Source organism: Vidua chalybeata, chromosome 5 (assembly GCF_026979565.1).
Source record: "Vidua chalybeata isolate OUT-0048 chromosome 5, bVidCha1 merged haplotype, whole genome shotgun sequence".
NCBI lineage: Eukaryota > Metazoa > Chordata > Aves > Passeriformes > Viduidae > Vidua > Vidua chalybeata.
Genome location: NC_071534.1, coordinates 57,648,815 through 57,672,605, shown reverse-complemented (window position 1 = coordinate 57,672,605; position 23,791 = coordinate 57,648,815). Strand labels below are relative to the sequence as shown.

Below are 23,791 nucleotides of genomic sequence, written 5' to 3'. Positions count from 1 at the left end.
TGGTTGCACACTGGGAAAAAACTATGGGCTCTGTAGTACCCAACCATACTGAAGCTCAGAAATTTGCATTTTATCTAAAATGATTAACTTCCTTTGAGTAGCTGAAGATAAAGCCCCTTCTGCTAGAGGCCTTGCCTGGAGGTGAAAGCCAAAGTGTTTTAATGGATCAAAGTCTGCTTTGTCAGACTGAGCATATGACCTTGAAGCTCCTATCGAGGACTAATGATTGATAATTATGGGAGTGGAGGTGCTTCATGATATTGCTGTTATTTCTCAAGCACTTACTGCTGCTTGAGTCCTTGTAGGTGGAGGCATAAAATCAATTGCAGAAGCCAAATCAACATCACAGATAGTACTGGTAAGATCTGTTACCCACTCAGAAAATCTTTCAGCTGGGAATCAGAATGTTTTATAATCTCACATGATTTCACAGATCTTTCCGGGCACAATTCCTCCTCTTTCCAGAACCCAGACCATAGGAACCCATTGTGTGGGAGAAGCTTATGCTTTCTGGTTCTGTGTCTAACAGTGAGTTATCAAATATGACAGAAAGTTTTAAGGAGCCATGGAGTTTTTCCTCTGTGAAAATAGAACCATGTTCTCTTTTTGCCCAAAGGGCATTTGTCGGTTTCTTCCACAAAACAAGTACAATCTTGGCGGAAAAAAATAATCAAGAAGACAATAAAATAAATCACACGCAGCCTTCAAAATTAATTTGGGACAGAGCTTCAGTGTAAGCCTGACTGCATGAAAAATAGTACATGGAGGGGCCTGGCAACATGCTGGGATTTCAGCAATCTTTGGAGGAATACAGAAACACATATGAGGTTTTTTTTTTTTTTTTTTTTTCAAAATGAGGAAGCCATAGAAATGGTATGAGCACATATGGTGACAAGTTTTCAGGAATTCCACTATCTTGGCTTACACTGAGAAATTTGTGAAAGAAATTGTTAAAAAGCAATTGACAGAAAAGTTTGGGGTTGCTTCTTGGTGGCTAATTAGAATATGTAGTGTTACCCTGACTTCACAGGGATCCTTCTGGGAAGATGAAATGATAAGTGAACCTGATATATCATCCAGAGTATTTATTTATATAAGTTCAAGTGTGTGACTATTGACAAGCAGTGGATCCCACACTTATCCAGATTAGTCCAGGTCATCCCCCTCACCGTGTACACAGCTGGCTGAATATTTACGGGTAGGTAATAGATAAGCAATTGGTGCTTGACATCTGTGTTGGAGGCTACTCACAAAGATTAAGTCTGTGTCTATTTTGGCAGAGTTACTGATTTCTTCCACGCCTAAAATGGCATGACCCAATATCTCCTTGATGTTATCAGGAAATACACAAAGTCAATTGCATGAGTACTGAAGCCTCCTCCTGGATGATGGAGGAGGATACAACAGTTTGGGCATTGCTGCTGTTGGGTTCAGAAATGCCGTAATGATTTTTTTCCTAAAAGAATGGAGTTTGACTTCAGTTGCCATGAAGAAAATAACTGGATAACACACCTTTAAATTGTAGAGGCTATGTGCTAATTTCTTCTGCATTAGCCAAATTCACAAAGCAACTGTTATATGTGAAGACTTGGCCATCCAAGATCTATTGCTAATGAATATTCTGGAAGCATGCTGAGGGAAAAGATACGGGTCAAGATTAGGTAAAGAAAAAAACTATGAAACATATTCCTAAAAGATTTGTAACAAACAAATATTTTCTGCAAATCAGCTGATATCTCTTAGAAATATGGAAGGCCTAGAAGTGATTGGGCATGGAAGGGAAGGAAAAAATAATTGCAATCATCAAGAGTAGTCCAAGAACATGGGAAGAAGAGCATGAAGTAGAAGAGCAAGAAGAAGAAGAGGAAAGAAGATGAAGCATGAAGAGCATGAAGAGCAAGAAGTAGATTCTCCTTTACCTCTTCTGAGACTAAAATGCTTTCCTGAATTGTTCAGCTGATCTTGTGACAAACATCTTGAGGTTTCATTTTGGGGCTGTCTAATCTTATGTTCACTGAAAAGAACATTGTTATTTAGAATTTTTGAGATTAATTGTATGCAGACAATCTTCTTCTTACCATCCTTTCTGCCATGGTAAACACTTAGTTTAGCAGAACCTGGAATTATCTGCTACCATGAGCCCGTCATAAATTGTCTTTCTAGAAAAATTATTTTAAATGCATCCTTACATTTTTTCTGGCAGCCTATCCACAAATGAAATCTGGATGGTCAATGCTCAGTTGAAGGTGCATTAATAATACTTTTTCACCCAAAAACATCTAATCAGTTTTCTTTGTTCTTTAAAATGAAACCTGAACTTCTGAACTTTAATCTGACTTTGTTAACAGTTAAAAGCCTGTACTAAAAATACTCCCAAGTCACATTTTCAGAACTTGAGTTCCACACGACTTGCTTCACTCTGAGAGCCAGAAAAAGTGCTCAGTAGATTTAAAATTCCTCTGTTCATAGATGTAGAGACCTTACTATGCAGTACTAGGTGTAATATGTGAAATGGATTCCATTACACCTCCTGGATGACTCTAAGAATGTTTCAGCGGTCTTTGCCATTTTGAAGAGCTCTTGAACTAACTGAAATCTATGTCAGGAACTGACACTACTTAACCTGATTCTATGGAAGAACATTTTTCTTAGGATGTGGCAGGAAGGAACATTATGCTTGTGCTGCTGTTCTCTCTCTTCTGGCCTGGATCAAACTGGAAGAAAATTTGAAATAATACAGGAAAATTATCTAGTGCCGAAGGTACTTTGATACATAACATAGTTCTAGTGTAAGTAAGTGTATTTGTCAGATAGCTGTCCTTTGTGTGTATGAAGAGGGGAAGTGGTATTTGTACTTTGTGATTTTATTCTGCATGGAAACAATAGAGAGGTACACAAACAAAAGCATTACTAATTTCATCATGGTACAGAAAGGGTGAAATTTTTAGCTGTCTCTGCACTGATGACTCACTAACTTTCCTCACGCTTATGCCATGGTGACAAGGTTTTCTAGGTCCTCACGACAGAGGTGCTCTTATGCAGACAGCGAGGATAGGTTTCAAAGGCTTTTAAACACAGAAGACCTAAATACTTTTTAAGAAGAAGAAATGTATTCTTCTTGACACCTGTGAGACTGTAGACATTAGCCCTTGAAAAGTAGTGTTTAAAGTGAAACCCTAAAAGAAGTGGAGAGTTTTTCTTTATGTCTAACCTCTGAGTCTAACACCTCCTTTAGACTTCACTTTCACAAAAATAGAGCTTCATCGGTATTTGTGTGTTTTGAAAGAAGATCATAAAATAATGGAGTTATAGGAGATAATTAATCTTAGAAGAATAAAGGGACTGAATGTATCCATCAGCTGTTCTATTATAGATGGTTAAAGCCTGTAGTCTGTATTCAGCCACAGCTCTTGCTGATGGTTCCATTAGTGATGGTGGCACTGATGTTTCCACTTTCCCAGCAAATGCTAAATTCCTTGTCTTTGTTCAATGGATTGAAACAATCAGCACTAGCAAAGAAAGAAGAAATTAACTATATTAATCAAAGGCAGGAAAGAAAGATATAACAATTCTCAAACTGTAGTGTGCATTAGGATATTGGAATTGTTTCAGTGCTGTGTTCAGTTATCAGAAAGGACCAAGTTATGGCTAAGTTCACCCCATTCTTCATGTTCTTGAAAGAAACAGTTTGGTAGCGTCCATGATAAAAATATGATGTTACATGAGCGATCTATTGAATGTATACTTGAAGAAGAACAAGGGAATATGGTATGTTCATCACAAATACAGACTGAGTAGGCATGTCATTGTCATGAAAATGCATTGTTATTGGAACAGAGCAATTGTCACATTGTTCTGTTCCAATAATGCTGAAGCTCACTTCTAAGCTCACTTCTATAATCATCCACCTATTCTATCACATAACTGGAATAAATGCTATTTCCAGTTCCTTAACTTTCTACAGATTAGTCTGTGTTGGTTTTGTGTGTGGTTCATTTTTTTTAGTAGTACAAAGATTTAATCATAAAACTTCTTTTTTGAGACATCTAATAATGATCTAGAAGGCAGAAAGCTGAGGGGGTGGAGGGAAGTAATCAATGTTTGCATCCTGTGGCATTCAGCTTCAATTATACTGCTGAAACCTGGAAGCTGTGATGTTTTAAAGCAATCATCTAGTGTTACGCATTACAGCTATTCTGGAATCACTAGTTTGTTCATAGTTTATGCTATAATTACTGCAAATATATCCCTCATTCCTTAAATTAGGTTGCAGGTATTGAAACAAGTGATAAAGGCATCTGATAATTAGCAACAGCTAGCAATAATAAAGTAACAATCACAAAAGAAAGCAAGGAAAATATGTCCTGCTTTCCATTGCAAAATTTTTAGTCACTGATGTCATTCAAATGTCAGCTTACCATATACCACACACAGATCTTATGTTTCTTTTTGCACTGTAATCTGATAGGTGTTTTGTACATAAATTTCAGGTACTAAAACTGCCTCTGTCCTAATACTTGGACATTTTTCCAGTCCCCACACCTTAGTGCCATTTAAAAATGAGAAAATACAAGGTGCCTCTCTGTAGTGATAATAATGTATATTTAGTCCCATTGGTGCCTATCTTTCAACTACCCCTTGGTTTAGTTTTTAGTTTCTCTTTCCCATATAAATCACTCAGTGCATGAGAATTATGTATTTAGTCTAAGCTCAAACATTATAAGACAAAATTGTTGTGCCTTTATAAATGTGATGAGAGAAGATGACTATCTCCCCAGCAACACTGAAGACTTGAATTTCCTTAACTTCTCCATTATTTTCACAGGGTGCTCTATTTATGGAATCAGCAATCGCCAACATTTTCCATTTTTCTAAGTAGAATAAAATATTAAGATCAGGTAATATAAAAAAGGATCAAAACAAACCCCCACATAACCAAAAGTAAAATGGATTAGAAGAGAATAATGTAAGATCATGTCACACTTACATTATATACTTTTAAATTACTCACACCTATAGAATTGTAACTGCTATATCATTAATAGTGATGTACTATCCTTACTATAATAACTGTTCATACGTTTTTGGTTATTCATGCCATGCCCTGTGGGATACACTGATCATATTTAGATACTTATAAAGGATTATAAAAGACGGAGGAACTGTATTATAAAGCTGAAAAACAGTTTGTTTTTTTCTCAAAAACTGTCCTTTAGCTTTTAGTCATCTAGTAGCCTATTTATACTCAGAATTAGCCTCTCAAGACAGTACTGATCTTACATACATCCCTTCACATTACTGTACAGACAAAGACAGTAGTGAACTAAATTTCTTCTTGGTTTTTTGTTTGGGTTTTGTGGTTTGGCTTTTTAAAGGAATTTCAGCTGTAGGCTTACTGGTTTGCCTGCCTGCAGACACACCTAGAATACTTGTGAAGGTATGTGGTTTCTTGGCTGTACTGAGAACTTTAGACAGATTGGTTTTAGAGGAAATACTTTAGAGATATCTGATGAGAAATTGCTCTGTGCTTAACAAATTGCTCTGGACAAGAGAATGAAAATAAAGAAATGAGATTTCAGGTGATAACCTCTTTCAAAAAAGAGGCAGAAGATTGGAACTGGGATGTGGTCAGAAGTTTCTGAATAAAATATCCATAATATCTTCCTTGAGTTTGTGCCACTGGAGTTTCAGATGTGTGCTGTGCACAGGGAGTATATCTCCTGTACATAAGAACATGTTACTGTCTTCTGCATTCCCACTGCTGTTCCTTCTGTTTGCTAGGAGCTAACCAAGTGTTGACAGTCAGGTTCTCCTACCATTATTTTGATGTACTACCTGAGATCAAGCATTGAACGTGAGTTACAGCAACAAGAATCTAGAATTGAAATTCAAAATTAATGTATTTTGATAATGTTTGTGGCTTTGGAATGAATTTGTTTTTTACAAATAAACACATTAAACTTCTTTATTGCTATATGTAAAACACTCAACAGACAGAGGAGTGGAGGAATTCAGTGTATGATTTTGGGTTTCAGTATATGATTTTTGGGGACTTTGACCTGTCCTACATATTGTGTAGCTACAGACATGACTTTTAATTTGCCCGTGCCTTAACTTCGCAGCTGTGACATGGGAATGGAAGCACTTCTATCTCTCTTCAAACTGCTATGATGAGAAATAAATACTGGGGACTACTTAGATGCTATAATAATGGATACAAATTAAACACATTACATATAAGATGATGGAGTTGTCGTGATTATTGTGAATTACTATGAACAGATTCAGGGCAACCGGATTGGTGGTCTTGGAAAAAAAAAAAAAAGGAATGGGTCTGCGCACGTGTGAGAGTGAAGCCCCCGTTTTTCAGTGTGTCAATGCACACAGTAACCGAGGTAAATTCGCCTCTTTTGCAAGTGGAAGGGCTGTAGGCTTTCCGAGGGCACGCACCTCCGCGGTGTTCCCCCTTGCCGGCGACCGCCCCGAGGATCCCCCACGGGCCGGCCCTCCGGGCCGCTCCGCCGCGCCCCCTGGCGGCGCCAGCCCTGCCCCGCGCCCCGGCCGTGCCCCGCCAACCTCGCGCGTTCTCCGCCCGGGGGCTCTTGTGGTGGCGGCCCCGGGAGCGTCACCCCGCGCCGGGCCTTGAAGTTCGGCCCGCACGCGCCGTCCCCAGCCGCCGCTGCGGTTGCTCGGGGCGCGGGGACCCGCACACGCACTAATGCGGAAGGAGGGGATTCCCCGCACAGCCCGCGGAACGGGACAGAACGGCGCGGAAGTTTCCGTGCAAGAGCCAAGGGGAAGGCACCGGGAGGTTCCTCGTTCACTAACGCGTCGGGAGGAGATTCCCCAGACAGCTTGCGGGACGGGACGGAGCGGGAGCTTCCGTGCAGGGGCCAGGAGGGAAGAGACCGGGGAAGCGCGGGAGCGAAATCGCTCGGGACTGCACCCTGGGCACGTCTCCCCCGGGGCACTTCCCCGCCCCGCACGCTTTGGGGTCGCGACGGCGCCGGTGCCGCATTTCCCCTGAGGGCTCCGCTCTGTCCCCTCGCTCGGGCCGTCGGGCTCCCCGCGCCCGGGGCGGGCACGCGCGGCTCCCGCTGGCGGTGACGTCACGGCCCGCTCCCGGCTCGCCGCTCCAGTCGGCGGGCGCATCCCGCGGGTGCGGAGCGGTGCGGAGCGGGGCCGCGCGCCACGGGCGGCAGCGGCGTCGCGCTGTGGAGGCCAGCAGGCGCCGCCTCCTCCCTCCCCCCGTCCCTCGTTCCCGCCCGCGCCGCTCTGTCCCATGTTCGGGCTGGGGAAGCCGGCGGGGCAGCAGGAGCTGGGCAGAAGCGGTGGGCTTCCGAAGATGGCGTCCGTGGGGGATTTTAACGTACTCAGCTCCAGCATCCCGGCCACCAAGGTGGAGCTCTCCGTATCCTGCAGGTACGGTGGCGGCTCACGGCCGCGCCACCCGCTCGCCCCGCGGCGTCGGAGGGGGCGGACGGGCGGGGGCCCCTCGTCCCGGGCTTGTCAGCGGAGCGGGCAGGAGAAGGGCAGTGCGGGATGCCCTCCGCATGCCCGGCGCCGTGCGAGGTGCTCTCGCTCCTGCCCTCGGAGCGTGCCGAGCGCGAGCAGCTGCCAGTGCGTCCTCGGGCAGAGCCGGGCGCAGCCCGGGGCCGGCTGCCAGCCCGCTGCAGCCCTCTGGCCGCGCACCGGGCGTGTCCGCCGCCGGCTGCTGCCGGCGGGCCCCGGGGGCTAAGCGCCGGCTCCCGCGGCGGCTCCGGGTTCTGCCGAGACGGGCAGCGGCTGCCGCCGCCCCGCATCCTGCCCGCGCCGCCGCCGGGGAGCGGGAGTCGCGTCGGTGAGCGCGCAGGGCGCGTTATCCCGCAGGTATTTAACTTCTGGAGCTGTCCCAAGAGCCGTGGTGGGGACGGAGACCGGAGTAATCATCCTGTGGGTTCTTCAAGGCTCTCTTGCAAAACTTAGGAGTACGGGCATGTTGTATCGCTTCGTCATGTCTTATCGTAACGCTGCTGCCGAGAAACTGAGGGAATGCCAACCCGTAACACCAAATGTAGTGTCTGTGGTTTTGTTCCTTTGACGCTTGTTCATCGGTATTTCAAAAATCCTGTTTTCTCCCGTAATGCAGAGATTTTCTCATTAGAGGTCTAAAAAATAGTTTTATTTGTGCGCTTTTTTTATTCACGTCTTCGTTCACATTCCGCGACTTCCTTAAGTGTTTCCCAGTAGTTGCAAAGCGGTGACGCCTTTCACCAGCATAGTTGGCAGCTTCTAGCGGAAAATTTGAACTGTCAGTGTATTTCCTGACGGGAAATGAGACAGAGTTTCTTTTACAATCCGTTGCTTCATTTTATAATGTAGCTCCTCATTTTATAATGTTGCTGTTTACCGGTACTATTACCACGATAGAACGGCAGTGCTCTAAACTTAAGTTGTCAGACCACTCCCTCTCTTTCTTTAGTAAATAAAGTATGATTTGATGTTTTATCAAATGTGGATTTCAAAAGAAGGCTGAAGCAGTGAGAAATAGAGTAAGATTAAATTTTTAATACTGAAACAGTCACCAGGCTGACATATTAACACCCCATTGTACTTGCTGTCTCTGCAAGGTTCACAAGCACTAATTGTTGTCCAAAAAAGGGTGTGCTGTAATGTGTAAAAGCAGTCCAGGACCTTTACTTTTACGTTCTTCAGATAGCCTGTCACAGTTACAGATGTCAGAGCATTTATGTTGAATTTGACCCAATTCACTTGGTATGGGAGTTCCTTTAATTCCAGGTATCATTTGTGTAAAACCTGCCGTGTTTCACAATAATCCATCAGATAGTTACATAGAAATGCAGGTATAGAACATAGTCAATTGATTCTGACCTTACTTGTAGCTAATTTCAGTATATAGTTTACAGCAGCAGTTTCTCTGTAGATGTTCTTAAAAGCCATGTCAGTTTTGTTAAAACTTTTTCATTTGTCTTGATGTCAAGTGCAGAAGGATGGGAATTTCCATGGAGATTCCTTTCTTCTGTATGTGCTGAATGACAATTTTTGATTACAAAATTATGCTTCAGAGCAGAGTATAAAATGAGCGACACTAGGGCAGAGATTAATGGTTAACACGTTTGTGATTCATCTGTAAACACATTCATTGGCTAAAGCTTGTGAAATGTGGTGTTAAATGAAGTTGTGAAAGACTGCAAGAGCAAACTGCAAAATTCAGAGAATGCTGAAAAGTCTTTAATAATTAGCAGTTGTATATTCCTTAATACCTGGAGAGAAATGTTGTTGACAACAGTTTGGGTCATTGTGGTTTTTTTCCTTGATACTTGAAGGGTTGTAGGACCAATACGGTCACTAATTTACATCAACAATTGTAAGTTGATAACTATAATTTATTCCTGGATTTTTTTCTTGGGTTTTTCTTTTTGTTTGGCTTCGGGGTTTTTTGTTGTTGTGGTGATGTTTTGTGGGGGTTTTTTTGGGGGGGGTGTTGTTTGTATTTTGTTTTGTTTTCCTTGTAGGACATGAGGGAAGTTCTTCCAGTTTGTACAGGTGGTGTAACTTGTGGTCAGTGAAGTAGTGCAAACTGTTTGTGCCATAAAGTAAATTTGTGACTCTTCTTTTCTTTTTCTGTCTTTCTGTCTGCCTTATTCAGTAAGGATACAGCTTATATTCCTTTAACTCTCAATTCCATGTAGTTTCTTTGTCAGCATTTCCCAATTGCCTGCATCCTCATACTGCCAGTGTTGCCAAAGTATCTAGGTTCACCACTATGCAGATGGCATTGCACTACTTGATATTCTCCAAGCCACCCTGGTTTAGCTTCAGGGTCACATCTCACATCAGGTAGCCTTTAGGAGAAATGCATCTCATGGGATGAGAAATTCTGTGAAAACTGTAAAATCCAGAAATGTTTTGGTTGTCAGGCAATGCTCTTTCTGGAATTTCTTAATGACTAAAAGTTTTTTTATATCATTCCCATGACTATTGAATGCCAGCATTAGCTGTAATGTTAAAAATGCTAGAAAAGCAAGAAATTAATTTAATTCTAGCTGTAACTACTCAGTGCCTATCAAATAAAAATGTCACAATTCTTTTCTGACTCTCTAAGATGTAGTTTATCAGGAAGCAGAAGTCTTTGACTCGAGAGCCAGCTCGAATATGGCAGAAGAACTTAAATACGTATCCCAGAGGATCCTCTGGTGTTGGTAATTGTCCACTGTTGTCTGGATCAATTGTTCTAGTAGCCGTCTCCCTCTGTACCCTGTCTCTCCCTTCATCACATGTGCTGAAGGGCATTTATGGTCTGATGAAAATGTTACTGTCACCTGCCATGCAATCTTTATTTGTTGCTGCCTGGCATAATTTTGCACAATTGTCATGTGGTGAAGGACCAAGACCTTGTCCGTGCAGTCTGTATGAAAGAGTGGAAATAGGCTGCACTCTATCCTTTTACTCACTATGTTTTCCAGCCCAAAGATTCCTCTTCCTCTACAGGGGTGTTTGCACTGCATGCTGCTTGTGTCTAGACACGACTCTTCTCTTACCAGCTGTGTGTGAGCTTATGGTCTCATGAGAGCTTCAGGTAAGCATCAGGCCATATGTCTGTTATCCTGTTTTCCCTCTGTTGATGTTCTCCACTGATTCCAATCTAGTTAAGTCTTGGAAAATCGTCATATTCTCTTCCCATTTTCCCTCTGTTAGTGCTGTTACTATGTGTTGACTGAAGTAGTTTATCTAATGCTGAGAACCTCAAGATTGTGATTATTGCATATCTTGAAGTTTGTGCTCTGAGTGAGCACACAAAGTTCAGTGTAGTTTAATGGGTTCAAGTTTTTAATTTTTTTGTTATGAACTGTATAATGATGATTTCTGTCTATCATGGTTACTGTGTGGACAGGTCTAGGTTTTTTTTTCCTGTAGTACCTGATAATTCTGCAGTCTTATGTTAATAAAAAGGTCAAGAGTTTTGTTATATCTCATGTTAATGTTTACTTATGGACTCATCAATCAGAATTATCTTATTGAGAGTGTTTTTTTAATATCTATAGGAAATTGAAGCTGTAGTTTTATCATTTTGACTTCTAGTAACGTATCAAAGATGACATGTTTATTGGAAAAACAGTTTTAAAATACTTACACAGTGCAGGGTCACTTTGCGAATTCAGAATATTTGTTATGATAATACTGCTTTGAAATGCTTTATGTTCAATCAGGCAGTGTGTCTTTATTGGTCTGGGTTTATGTTGGATAAACTCTACACTGCCTGTGTTCCCACAGCAGGATTTATGTGCGTAAAGGTGCCATAAATACCTTGTCATGGCTAATTCAGCAGAAGTACAGTTGGTTCCCTATGCCTGTTTTGGATCACTCCTATGCCACTTCACAATTTGCACAGAAATCTAACATTAATGAATGAGCTGAATGGAATTAAGCAACCCCTATTCTCAGTAATTGAAATTATTCAATTTCAAGTTTCTTGCACAAACAAACAAAGCATACCACTTCAGATTTTTTCTTTTTGTTTGGCAGTCTGAAAGTCATAACCAGCTACTTCTGCGTATTTGCAATACCTAAAGTATGTTAAATTATATCTTTGATTGTCCTAGGCATCGATTTCTGGTAAGATCATGTCTCTCCAGCCATCATACTTACCTTCTGGATTTTTTAAACAATATTAATAATTTGTTATAAGTCTCTGTCACAGAAAGATATAATGATTAAAGAGATATTCAGAACAAATTATTCGAGCTTGTAACTCTGTATAGTACAAAATACAGAATATAAAATGAATTTTGATTGTAAATCTGGTTTTCATTTTCCTGCTTTCTTTGTGTATGTGTATCTAGGTTGGATTAAAAGTCCATGGGGTGGTTATGTGTGACTGGCAACAGAAGGTTGATCTTACATGGTTTTTTTTTGAAGTTATACTGCTTAGAGAACTAGCTGGTTTCAGATGAGAATATAAATAGTTTACAGTGTCTATAATCATGGACAGGTATTCCTGATAGAGTGCACAGTTTAGTTTTCACCTGTGTGTCTCTATTGTTTGAAATTTAAACATGTAGCAGCATGACTAATAGAATTTAAAGCAGATTGTTTGCACTGTAAGTTCTGTCTTGTGATTGCTAGTGATGGGAAAGATGGATGCTAGTGTCTTTACAAACAGTTCCATGGGTGAGTGTCTTAAGGAGAAATGGGCATTAATGTCTTTGAAATGGGTCTTAGTGCCTCTGCCAACCTCAAGCTACAGAACCCAGACAGTCTGACTCCTGAACTTAAGGGTAATAGACAAATGGGTCAGCACAAAGTCTATTGCAGAACCCACATAGCCTGAATTTCTAAACTCTGGAAGAAAATTACGTGTTCAAGGGGGGGAATGTTGTAGGTGGTTTGGGAAGACTGTACCTTCCTAGTACTGCAGCCAGTGGGGAATGGAAGATGACAAAATGTGGCTGGGATTTTAGGATAAAAGGGGGCTGTGTCCTCTGAACCTTTGAGAGAGAAACCCCATGGGTCTGTGGCCGAGTGGACTCTTTCCGTTTATTCGAATAACGGCGTAGGACTTCTCTGTCTTCTTCATGGACAGTGGCTTTTCATAGAGTGATTTTCTGCATACTAGGGACTGTTTTAACCCACCCCTGAGATGGGGTAAGTGAAAGTTCTTACTAGGTCCCTTGGGGTGGATTAAAGTGAAACGAGACTGAATGACTAGTGTGTATACACATGGCAGGTTTATTTCAGAACAGTTTGGTTACATTGGAAAGGAGGTATGTATGTGCTTTGGTTATTATTTATAGAAATATAATTATATAAAAGTATAAAAATATCACTTAGGAAAATATACAAGGAAAAGAAAGAAAGGGTAAGAGTACAAAAGAAGAGGAAAGATATCATTACCCATGGATCCAGCGCTGAGACTCGATTGTTGGAATTTCAATGTCTCTTGATCAAAGTTGTGGTCACAGTCTTTATCCATCCGGGCTGGAGAAGTCCCCCTGTCATGGTTTGGAATGGGAGGAAATACAGGGAAGTAATGGGTGGGAAGAAAAGATTCAATGGGTTAATATATGTTCAGGTGGGAAGGCCCAGGTGCCTGGGAGTGGAATCTTACATTATGAAATACTGTGGATCGTGCACAGTCTGGGGGTGCTTTGCGGGACTTTGAAGATTTGTGGCCCTTTCTAAGACATGACCACTGTTTCTCATGACTGCACAGGTTGAGCCAGTTGTGACTTACCAGAACGAATGAATACCTTCAGGCTTACCTGTGAGTGTCCCGATACCTCGTCCAGGGGGTGGTTTTACACCTGAGTCTCATCAGGAAAGGACATTGGCATGATAAAAAGCATTACCTCACCTTGCAGGATCTGCTTCTTACTGGCCTTTTCGATTTGTTGTGGTCATCCTCTGGTGAGTGGGTGTGCACCTCCTCTGCACCTGGGCTGTTCTTAGGAAGATCAACGGCTTCACCACGCCCAAAAATTCTTCTCCTTCCCTTTGTTTAGGGGGTGCAAATCTGGCCTCAGCAAAGCACCTGTTGCTTTTGCAAATCTGATTTTCGAGTCATTAACCTTTAACATTTCAGTTCTCATGCAGGCTTCAGGTTTCATGCAACCTTGGGAGTGTCAGGACTTGTCAGGTTTTGTCTGAATGTGCCTTTGACTGCATGGAGCTTTGTTTGGTTTTGCTTGGCTGCAAACCCAAACCCGATACCTTTTTTCTGGTTACTGGGTGGCTACTGCTTAGTTTCCCTTTGGCTTGTCCATGTGTAATTGTGTGATATAACCATATTTCCTTCAGCAGATAGTAGTAGCAAGTTGTTATTATGTGTATAATAATGTATTTGTGACCCTCACAGAATGGTGTAGTGCAGAGGAGCATTGTCATGGTGTTATAGCAGAGGCTTTGCAAGTGGGGGCACAGGATGGAGTGTGGCAGCAGAGGGTGAAAAGAGGGTATTCGGGATGTCCCCCTTACTGGGGGTGCCAGTGCTGTAAAGAGGTCACCAGTGGCTGGTAAAGAAGTGCAGTTTGAGAGCTGGGCAAAACCAAAAGTGATGAAGGAGCAGGTCTCAAGCAGAGACCTGTAATACAGGCTCTATATGATGTACAGTACATGTGGATGTAGAATGGACTTGCAGATGAATGAAGTCAGGGCATGTTAACTCAGCTGGGGTCCCTGCAGTGGGGAGGAAGAAGTCATCAGCATCATACTCCTTCCAAGACTACCTCTTCCACCCCTGCCACCACTGTAAACTTCATAGATGTCCTCAGACAGGAGGTGGGACACTGACAGGTGGCTCACTGAAACACCCTCCCTCAGCTGAAGCCCACTGTCCTAGGCCTCAGAAAGGTGGCATACAGGAAGGCCTGGCAGCAGGAAAAGATCTAGGTGCTAGGAAGTGTGCAATGACTTTGTGTATTTTTATGAAGACTTTCTGTGGTAGAATTTTCCTCATTTTTTCATCTGCTCAGCTGAGCAGTGGCTCACTGACCTACAGTCCTGCACTGGCAGAGAAAGGATGAATATTACACTGATACTATATATTTCCTTTTAAAAATACTTCTTTGAGATACACCTTTTAAAGAGTTGTTTCAGAAAAACTACAAAACCGATCTGTAGGTTTTATATGCTGTTATACATTAATGAAGCACTGTATTAGCTGTACTGTACATTCCTGAAGAAATCAGATCTCACGTAGGGCAGCATATCCATGGATTTGGATGGTCTGGGTGAAAGTAACTGGAAAGGAGTGGTGTGTTGACACTAGATTGAAAAGCTCTTTTGACCACCAGCAGTCATTAGTACCATTTCCCAGGATACATCACCAGCAGTTCAGAGACAGAGTCTGTTTACCTGCCCAGCCCTAACAACATAAATGTGGATGGTTTATTCTGTTGTTTTCAAATAGAAATTTGGGTTGGTACTGAAGCAGAGTTCCACCAGTTTGTGATAGCACTAATTGGTCTTTCTTTTTAAATTTAAACTGGGATAGTCTAAGATTATGTCATCTGCACAAATGTATTTTTACAACCCAGTACTTCCCATCTGTTTCAACAGAATTCCTGTAAAACTATTGCTGTGTGAGAGTAAATAAACTTGGCAATTCCTTTGGGTTTCTTTTAACCCTCAGGAGCAATCAGCAGTTTTAATAGAGGTTTCATCCTACAATTGTTTGTGTACATCTAGCCAGAGATGGCTTTCTGTGGATTGTGTTAAAACTCATGGAAGCACTGCTGATCTTACCCTTCTCATTGCTTCTCCCTTTCTTTTTTCCCTTATGGCTTCTGAATCAATATATTCTTAGCTTGACAATGAAAGTTACTGTGAGGCTGAAAATTATTTGTTTTCTGGTGAATTACTTCTCCAGAGGTTATGAAGAGATATTGTGAATGTTTTCTTAAGCTTGCACATCAGAGATATGTTTGCTTGCTTTCCGGTTTTTCTAGTGCCCTGAAGAATGGAGATGGTTTGAACAGAAAGGAGCAGGTCATCTTAATTGCCTGTTAGTCAGTAGAGTCACTTTTGTCTCACCTGTGAGCCTATTGTAAGAAAACCAGTTATTTTGACAATAATGTAAAATTCTGAGAGATTGTCTGATCTGCTGTTAGATCCAGGGCATTTTGAGCCTAGAAATCTGGAGGCTAATAGCTAGCTTTGTTGTGCTCTGACAGAATAGAGAAGGAGAGAGTAAATAGCTGTGGAAGGGTGGCTGCTTAAGCTGCCACTAAGTAATTTGTGAAATTACTCTGCAGGTAGGTCAAGTGGGCTCTTCACTTGAGTGGACTCTTTGGCTCATACGTCATCTTAGGACTGATCATTGCAAGTTCAGTGATACCATTGAGGCTGAGGGGTAGTGCCTACTAGGTAATAATAGAGTTATGTTACAATTAGTAGTACAGTGGGTCCTATTCTGCACATTAAAAAGTTATTAGGATGCTCCTTTCATTATCGGGATCTTCTGTGAAAAAGTGATGTGGGCCCATCATTAAGTGAGGGAAACAGAAATGCATTTATTTAATGAGCTAGGGACAATTCCTTTTCCCATGGATTGATAAAAGTGTGAGAGAATTAGTGTGTGCTTGTAATATATAATACAAATATGATACACTGAAAATGTATATTTTCTAAAAATTCTTTTTCATGAGTAACCAAATTCTGTGTTTGCAAACTGCTGAGTGCTTTATTTCACAACCATGAAATCTTTGTGTGCATTTAAATGTAAGTCTAAAGAGGAAGAGAAACATAAAGCCGTCACACCCAGAGAGATTTTGACAAATTAATCTGAAGAGAACCACATATTTTTCATTACAGTTGTCAGAGCTGTTGAAAGCAAGGTAAGGTAAGTCTTTTTCCAGTCAATACAGATTTTTAATTTTTTTTAAATTTTAAAACTAGAAAAGCAGATTTTAAACTGGGCAGTTCTGTAGATACTGTGGTCTCTTCTTCAAGGCCAGAATGCTATAATTTCTGACGGAGGAATTGGATTTACTTCTGCTTAGCAGTTTGGTGTAACAAAGGCTTAAAAAAAAAAAACCTTACAGAGAAGGAAGTTCAGATACTGATCACTAAAATAAAGTAAAATTTGAAGGAAAGTGTATGTGGACAAGGAGAGTAAATGCTACTTTTAGGCATAGATCCGACAACATACACATAGCGCATAGTGGGTGAGACACTGTAGGAAGCAGCAAAGGCTGTGATGGTTCCTGGTGAGCTACCCCTGCTAGCTAGATCAATGAATTTTGAAGCATCTGATCTGTACATGTGACTTGTTTTAGATTAAACAGTATAAAAAACTTGGCATTAGGAAGCATTTCTTTACTGAGAGGGTGGTCAGATGCTGGAACAGGCTTCCTAGAGAGGTTGATGCCCCAAGCCTGGCAGCGTTTAAGAGGCATTTGGACAATGTCCTTAATTACACGTTTTAACTTTTGGTCAGCCCTGAAGTGGTTGGGCCATTGGACTGGATGATCATTATAGGCTCCTTCTAAGTGAAACATTCTATTCTAAAAAACTGCTTGAGCACTGGACTGTTATTTTGATAAATTTTTATGGAGTATATGAAATTATGCAAACGAAGTGATTCTGTGAGGCATAGCTAAATATGTTTTAACTTTATCTTATTTACTGATCACTTTCTTTCCCACCCTGGGGAAATTGCTCTCATTATATAGAAAAAAAAATTATCCCAGAATTTCCAGTGTTATTACCATGGCTCCTATTGATTTTTTCCCCTTGGACATCTATGCTCTTGCAACTGTTTTGGAAGGTCCACACCAAAATAGGCAGGTGCAGCATGAATTCCTTCAAGATCTGTGCTAGTAGGATATTGGTTTCTGCACAGATATTCCCAGACTTCCTTGCTATAGATGTTTGATATAAATGTTTCTCAAGAAAAAAAGTTTTGGTTTTTTGCCTCTCTCATAATTGATAGAAATTCCTTTTCTTTTTGCATTCTTTATCTGCAAGGCTTAATGGACATAGACAAAAAGTGTACTCACCAAGTTCAGTTAAAATAATAGTCTGTTTCTCTCAACACTTTGGTTAGGAGAAAGAAAAAAAAGTTTCAGGTATTTCTGTTTTCTGAGTTTGTGAGCTTTCCTGAGACAAAACAGCTTACTACCAAAGACAAGGTTTTTCTCACTAAAAAAATACACTCTGTATCGCTCAACATGTGCAGAAAGTGCCATTGAAAATTAAGAGTACAAAGACCACCTAAAGTTCTAGAAATATATTCAGTCTGCTTTCTATTTTGTGTTACCATTTCTTGTAGATTGTCCTATGCATGGTTACTGTGTAGTTTTCTTATATTTAAAGGAGCACTTTGATTGTTACTCTCCTGAAATGAAAATGCACAAATGAAATTGAGCAGCCTATTGAGGTGTTAGATGATTTAGTGGCCAAATCAGATTTTTTTTTTTTTTCCCTGTTGGCACTTTAAAGTTCCTCTTGAAATTAGCTGCATTGCTTGAACAGCGTGCCAAGTTCTTACATTACTATTTTGATTGGCTCTTTATGATTTGGACAATTAGGCATGCAGCAAACTTTGCTGAAGACATTGTTTATTTGTAGGAAAGTGTGTGAAGGGTTGAATTGAGGGTGTTGCAAGTTGTACTAGTTCAAAACCACTACTTCCTTGCAGGAACTCACCTGAATTACAATGTTAAACTTGTGTGTCTACCCTTGCAATCCTTTCAGGGATACTGCTGCTGTAGAAATGTCCTTAACTCATCAAAGATTCTTTATCTTTAGATTCTTTAAGATTCTTTAACCCTGTAGATTCTCATCTACAGATTCTTACCTTCTTTTTATGCTGTTCCTATGGTGACTGCTTTCTGCAGCTGCTGGAAGTATCAGGATAGACGAAGCTTTACAGTACCAGGCCACTCTTTATGTTAGTATGTGTATGGGAAAATAGAGGGGAGCAAAACTTAAAAAGGAACACAAGAAGAGTAGGAAATAGCTAAAGAACTCAAAGCACCTTATCTCAGTATAAGCATGACTAAAATTCCTTAATCCTAATCTACAGTGACAAGCACTAACATACCAATTATAAGGTCACTGTATGGTCATCATGCAGAGGAATTAAAATTGTTTGGAATTCTAATGGTGAGTATGGGAGGCCTGTTCCAAAATCTAATGTACTATTTGTTCCATATAAGTCTAATTTTGAGGTTTTATTGCAATTCATTTTGGAATAATCCAATTCTAGTTACCAGGAATTAGTGTTGTATCTAGGTATGTATAATTAAGGAGGAATAGGAGGCAATTTTCATATTGGGTTGGCAATTCCAGTATTGCAGAACTTCCTGTACTTTGTCTTTTAAAGCAGTTTGTAGTGATTGTTGTCAGCTACTGATTTGGGTTCACTGATTTTCCTGTGTTTCTTAATACTTCCAATTTATATTTGCATTATTTTCATCAAGGTAGGATACAGTTTCACTGAGTGTAATTGTATGCATAAAAATTACATTTCTGAATGGAGTAGAGAAGTTCAGAATAATTAGTGTGTGCAGAATTCGGGTGTGTTCACAAGTAGTGATATTAAAGTTGGTGTGTACTTTGGCTAGATTAAATAAAACAGATTTGTCCAATGTTCTTTTCGAGCTATTTTTTTTTTTTTTTTGTTCATATTGCTAATTCTGAAGTGTGAACTTGGCAATACCTTAATTTGGAATATGGTATCTTTTCATTGCTAAAGTCTTAATTGGACCACTTAGAACACCTCTATTGAATAAAATATTAATATGCTTTTCAGCACTGTTCAGTAGCACAAAAATAATGTAATTTAGATCTGAATGAGAGTAATTAATGGTGACCCTTGAAGAGGTTCTGCTGGTTATTAAAAATAATCAGATATAAGGGATATAAAATGGTTATTTAATCCTTCCTTTTGCTCTGGGGTAGGATCAAAGACCTTTACTAGAAATTGTAGCTATCTGACATGTTCTTGAATTCAATGGAGATTTCACATCATGTCTCCCACTTTTAACAGTGAAAGATGGTAAAAAAATGGAATAAAGTTCAATTTCTGTGCCTGTGGTGCAGAAGATTCAATTTGTGGTAAAACCTGTTCCTACTTGTTCTGTCTACACTGAGATCAGTTTCAATTTGTATAGCAGTATTTCCCTCATAGATACAGTCTATATACTTCCAATTATTTCTGTTTTCTCTGAACTCCAGTGGCTCTATATCTGTCTTAGATTGCAAGAAATTGGAGTGTCCAAAACATTATTGCTTGAATTGAGTGTTTATCAGTATTATGAAGGGCAGACTATTAGTCTAAAATGGCATTTTTGTTTGTGTATTCCAGTATGTTTTTTTCCCAAAGGTACAAGACTCCTGACTTGCATTCAATTTGTGGTCAATTGTAATGTCTAGGACTATTTTTGGCATAAGTGCTGTATATCCAGTTCTATGTGGATATGCTGCATTTTTGCTGTTAAGTTTAATACCTTCTGAAGTTTATTAGCTCTTTCTTGTCTCTTTTCAATGACATCTTGTTTTCAGAACATTTTTCTTGTCTGTCAAGACAGTTTTAAAAATTTATTTATTTTAATTTTTTTCATTGATGAAATGTTGTTAGCTATGCTGAGAGTGGTTCCTGGCCAGTCCTGATTCTTTAGAATTATTAATTTAATCCATTCATCTGTGTATGTTTCTCAGCTGGCTGAAGTATGGTTATGATATTGGAACTGCATTCCATAACAAAATTAATATTTATCTCTAGATGTGTCCTATGTATGGATTAGTTCTCTGTACCTTACTTGTCCATGACAGATTCTTAGAGATACTTCCTGATGGCTCTGAAATTTCATAGCTTATCTTTTAAGTCAAGTCTAAGGTTTTTGGGTTGAGCTGGCAAGTTAATCTCAGGTAGACTTTTGTGATTTAAAGGTATTTCTCTTCCTGATGCCTGTTAATGTAGATATGACATACATGTTGTTTTTTGATTCATAATATTGGAGTATATGAGCCACAGTTTGCTCAAATCCAAAATGGATAATAAAATGAAATGTGAGCTGACTCCAGTGTTAGTGCTGACTAAGTCTTGTGTATTAGGAGGGGAGAAGGTTAAGCTGACTCTTGATTAAAAATGTTAACAATGTGTGTGCATTGGTATCTGAGTTGCATCTTCACAGGTTTTTATACCTAAGATTATTTTTATCTCTTCTTTTTTTTTTTTTATAGAAATCTTTTGGACAGAGATACATTTTCTAAGTCTGATCCAAGTGAGTATATAGTATTTTATTGTTTCTTCTTATTAAGTATTTTAAATGTTCAAACACTGGAATAAAATTAGGTGGGTGATTTTCTTCAGTGTCAGTTAGGTTTACATTGTCTTTGTGACAATTACTTAGAATAATTAAGTTACACTTGAATAAGTTATAATTAATGTTTTACCAACTGGAAATTTAAAGACTGTTATTAATGCTGCTTTCCTGAGCTAAATAGTCTCTTATTTAGTATTTAACCTAAAGTTTCCTAAAATGAATAAATTCTGGAAAGTTGGGTTGTTGTTTCTTTTTTAGTATCTGTTGTTTTAGATCTTTTTCAAAGCTATTAGGCAAAATACTAAATAAACTAGAAGCATTTGTTGCTGCTAGTACATACTCTCCACTAATCTTAGAGTCAAATACTGAAAAATAAAATTAGGTTAATTAATCTTCGGGAAACACTGTCTTTCCTGATAAAAAACAGTATGCTGTTTTTTTAGTTAATCTTTTCAGAATTGTAAGCTAGTGCCACTCACTTTCCTCATGAGCTGTATTATGACAGGATCCCCCAAAACTCTCATGTCTATAAATTTATGATGGGACTTTTGATTTAAAATCCATTACTATCTTCCTGTATTGGATGCTTTATGAAAACTTTAATCAAGGAACCGAGATCACAAAAAATTTCCTTTCTCTTCTGGTAATGTTACTCAAAGGAGTTTTGTATGGTTAATAGACTGGTCCTTAAGTTGTGGTGTCATCTTGTCTCCCCTACAACTCTCCATTTGCTTTTATCCATAAGTTCAATTTCTTTCTTTAAGCCTGGGCTTTCCTTCCTTAGGATACCACATATTTTGCTTACTGGCATTGGAAATAACCCAAGATACATATATTTGTTTCAAGTCTCTGGACATGCAACCATGTCCTGATATTTGAATACTGAGTCATGTAGCAGTATGAAACATTTGAGTACTTTTGTTAGAGTGTATGTTTACATTCTGCATCAAAAAATTCTTGAGAGAGATTCCACAGTACACTTTTGAAGGTAAAAGCTTCTACTTCCTGGGGAAAAACTGCAAGAAGTTAGGAGTACCTTTGAAGTTTCTAAAGCTTTAAAAAAAAAAAAAAAACAAAAAAAAAAAAAAAAAAAAAAAAAAACAACTCCAGAAGACATAGGCAGTCCCATGCCTCTATATTGAGGTCGCACAGAAACAAAACAGTGTTTTGCATATTGATAAAGAATTTTAGTTGGCTAAAAAATTTAGTAAAAATTTTTTGGGGGTTGGATTGGATGATCTTGAAAGGTCCCTAACAATTCTGTGATTCTGTTAAAAAAGACCCTTAGTTAAACTGTTTTGAAGAATGCTCAGTGACCTGTTGCCCGTAATGAATTCAGAGATCTCTCATATTGGCAAAAGTGATAGTGTCTATAGTTCTTAAGCTCAAATATTATTAAGGACAAGTGCTTCAAGTTTTTATCAGATAGGGCACTGTATGAGGCATAAATTGCAGGGTTTGAGTGGCAGGGTACTGCAGTGTGAGCTTTGTGGAAGAAGGCCATGAACCACCCTGTGACAGTCACAGCTGGTTCCAGTCAGCTCTGGAAACCACGTCAGTAGCACTTGCCTGCCAGAACTTCTGCCAGCCAGGGGAGCACACAGTGCCCTGCTCAAACATATCACAGTAAAATGTGTCAGCAGTTGCAAGCTAGAGACAGAGCTGCTGAAGATACTGCCAGAGCCACATGTGTGCAGATGGACTGCTGGAGATGCCTTCTGGAAAGGAGATGCTCCACGCAAAGAGCAGTACCTCCAAAGGCTCTGTAGCCTGTGCACAGCCCAAGAACACACAGGTGGGCGAACCAAAGTGATCCTGCCTGGTGGGTGACCCCTTCTGGGAAAAACATGGAAACAAAGTGGCAGGAAAACCTAAAGAAATCTTAGTATCTATTTTAAAATGTTTCTGAGAAGTAAACTTAGTGGTATGTTTTAATGGATTCAGAGTATATGGAAATATTTTTAAAGTATCATAAACTTGCTTATCAATTTGAGACATCATTTTCAATTAATGTAAATAGCTTACTTAAAGCACTCAAATTGGTGGTGTGCTTTAGGGTCTGGTCTCCAGTAGTGAGAACCCAATTATGCTGCCAATCAGGCCTGTCTGTCACAGGTAAGCAGTATAAAACCATGGAGTACAGTTTTACTGTCTTTGGTGAATAGAGAACGGGGAAACTGTTGATTCTGGAAGTACTCATATTATATTTGCACTCTAGAAATTACTTGTCAGAGCAGCTTTGATTTTGGGTATTCTCCAAACAGGGTACATGCAGTTTTAGTACTCTGCAGGTTTTTTTTAAATAGCCAGTTTAGTTTGTTTGCTTGTACTGTCCTTGAGTTGGACACAGAGCTATGGCCCTACTATAAAAGGGGTGAGTAGTATAAAATGTCTGGAAGTATAGCAGGACAACTTTCCTCAATGTCTATTCACAAAGGCCATTCTTAGGCTGCCCTGTATACAGTAAGTTTATTCTGTAGCTAAAAATGTGTCAAAATCAGCATCCTGCCGCTGCCACAAGATCCACTTTTACAGCCACTGAATTTGCCCCATTAGATCTCAGAAGAAAGAACCATGTAGAGTCATTCTATATGCTGAGGTCTCATTGCTTTTGGCTAGGCGAGTTCTAATATGCTTTTCATACTCCAATGTATTTATCTAAGGATCATACTGGTAGTGAAAATCCAATTTTATCTTCTTGCTCTTTTTCTCAGAGGGACACACATGAATGTAGCTGACTTCCATGTCAATATAAACAGCCTTCTCCTGAAATTAAAAAGGAACTTGTGATTTTCCTGGTTCTCTTGGGAGATATGCTTGGCCTTTTTTTTAATACTGTAATTGTTACTCAGTATTCCAGTTCTGACAACTTCCCTGCGATCTAGAATATTCATGCCAAGAGGAATCCGTCACTTTGCATGCGCAAAGGCAAGTGACAGAAGTAACTGCAGAGATAGTAGATATAGATGGGGCAGGCTTGGATAGCCATTGCTCAGGAAGTATTTTAAACAATACTGAAG

General features: G+C 39.9%; 1 protein-coding gene across 5 annotated transcripts in view; it reads left to right on the top strand.

Moving 5' to 3' along the window:
• Positions 1-7,183: 7,183 nt before the first annotated feature.
• The window catches only part of CPNE8 (copine 8), a 70,958-nt gene continuing 54,350 nt past the window's right edge, over positions 7,184-23,791 (top strand). For 4 of the 5 annotated variants that reach the window (XM_053943445.1, XM_053943444.1, XM_053943447.1 and 1 more), the window contains exons 1-2: positions 7,184-7,422; positions 20,689-20,729. In XM_053943445.1, the coding sequence (XP_053799420.1) occupies positions 7,283-7,422; positions 20,689-20,729 (181 nt within the window). In that variant the 5' untranslated portion in view covers positions 7,184-7,282. Of the gene's footprint in view, positions 7,423-7,842; positions 7,870-20,688; positions 20,730-23,791 lie in introns of those variants that run through there. The other variant, XM_053943446.1, reaches the window with a different exon arrangement.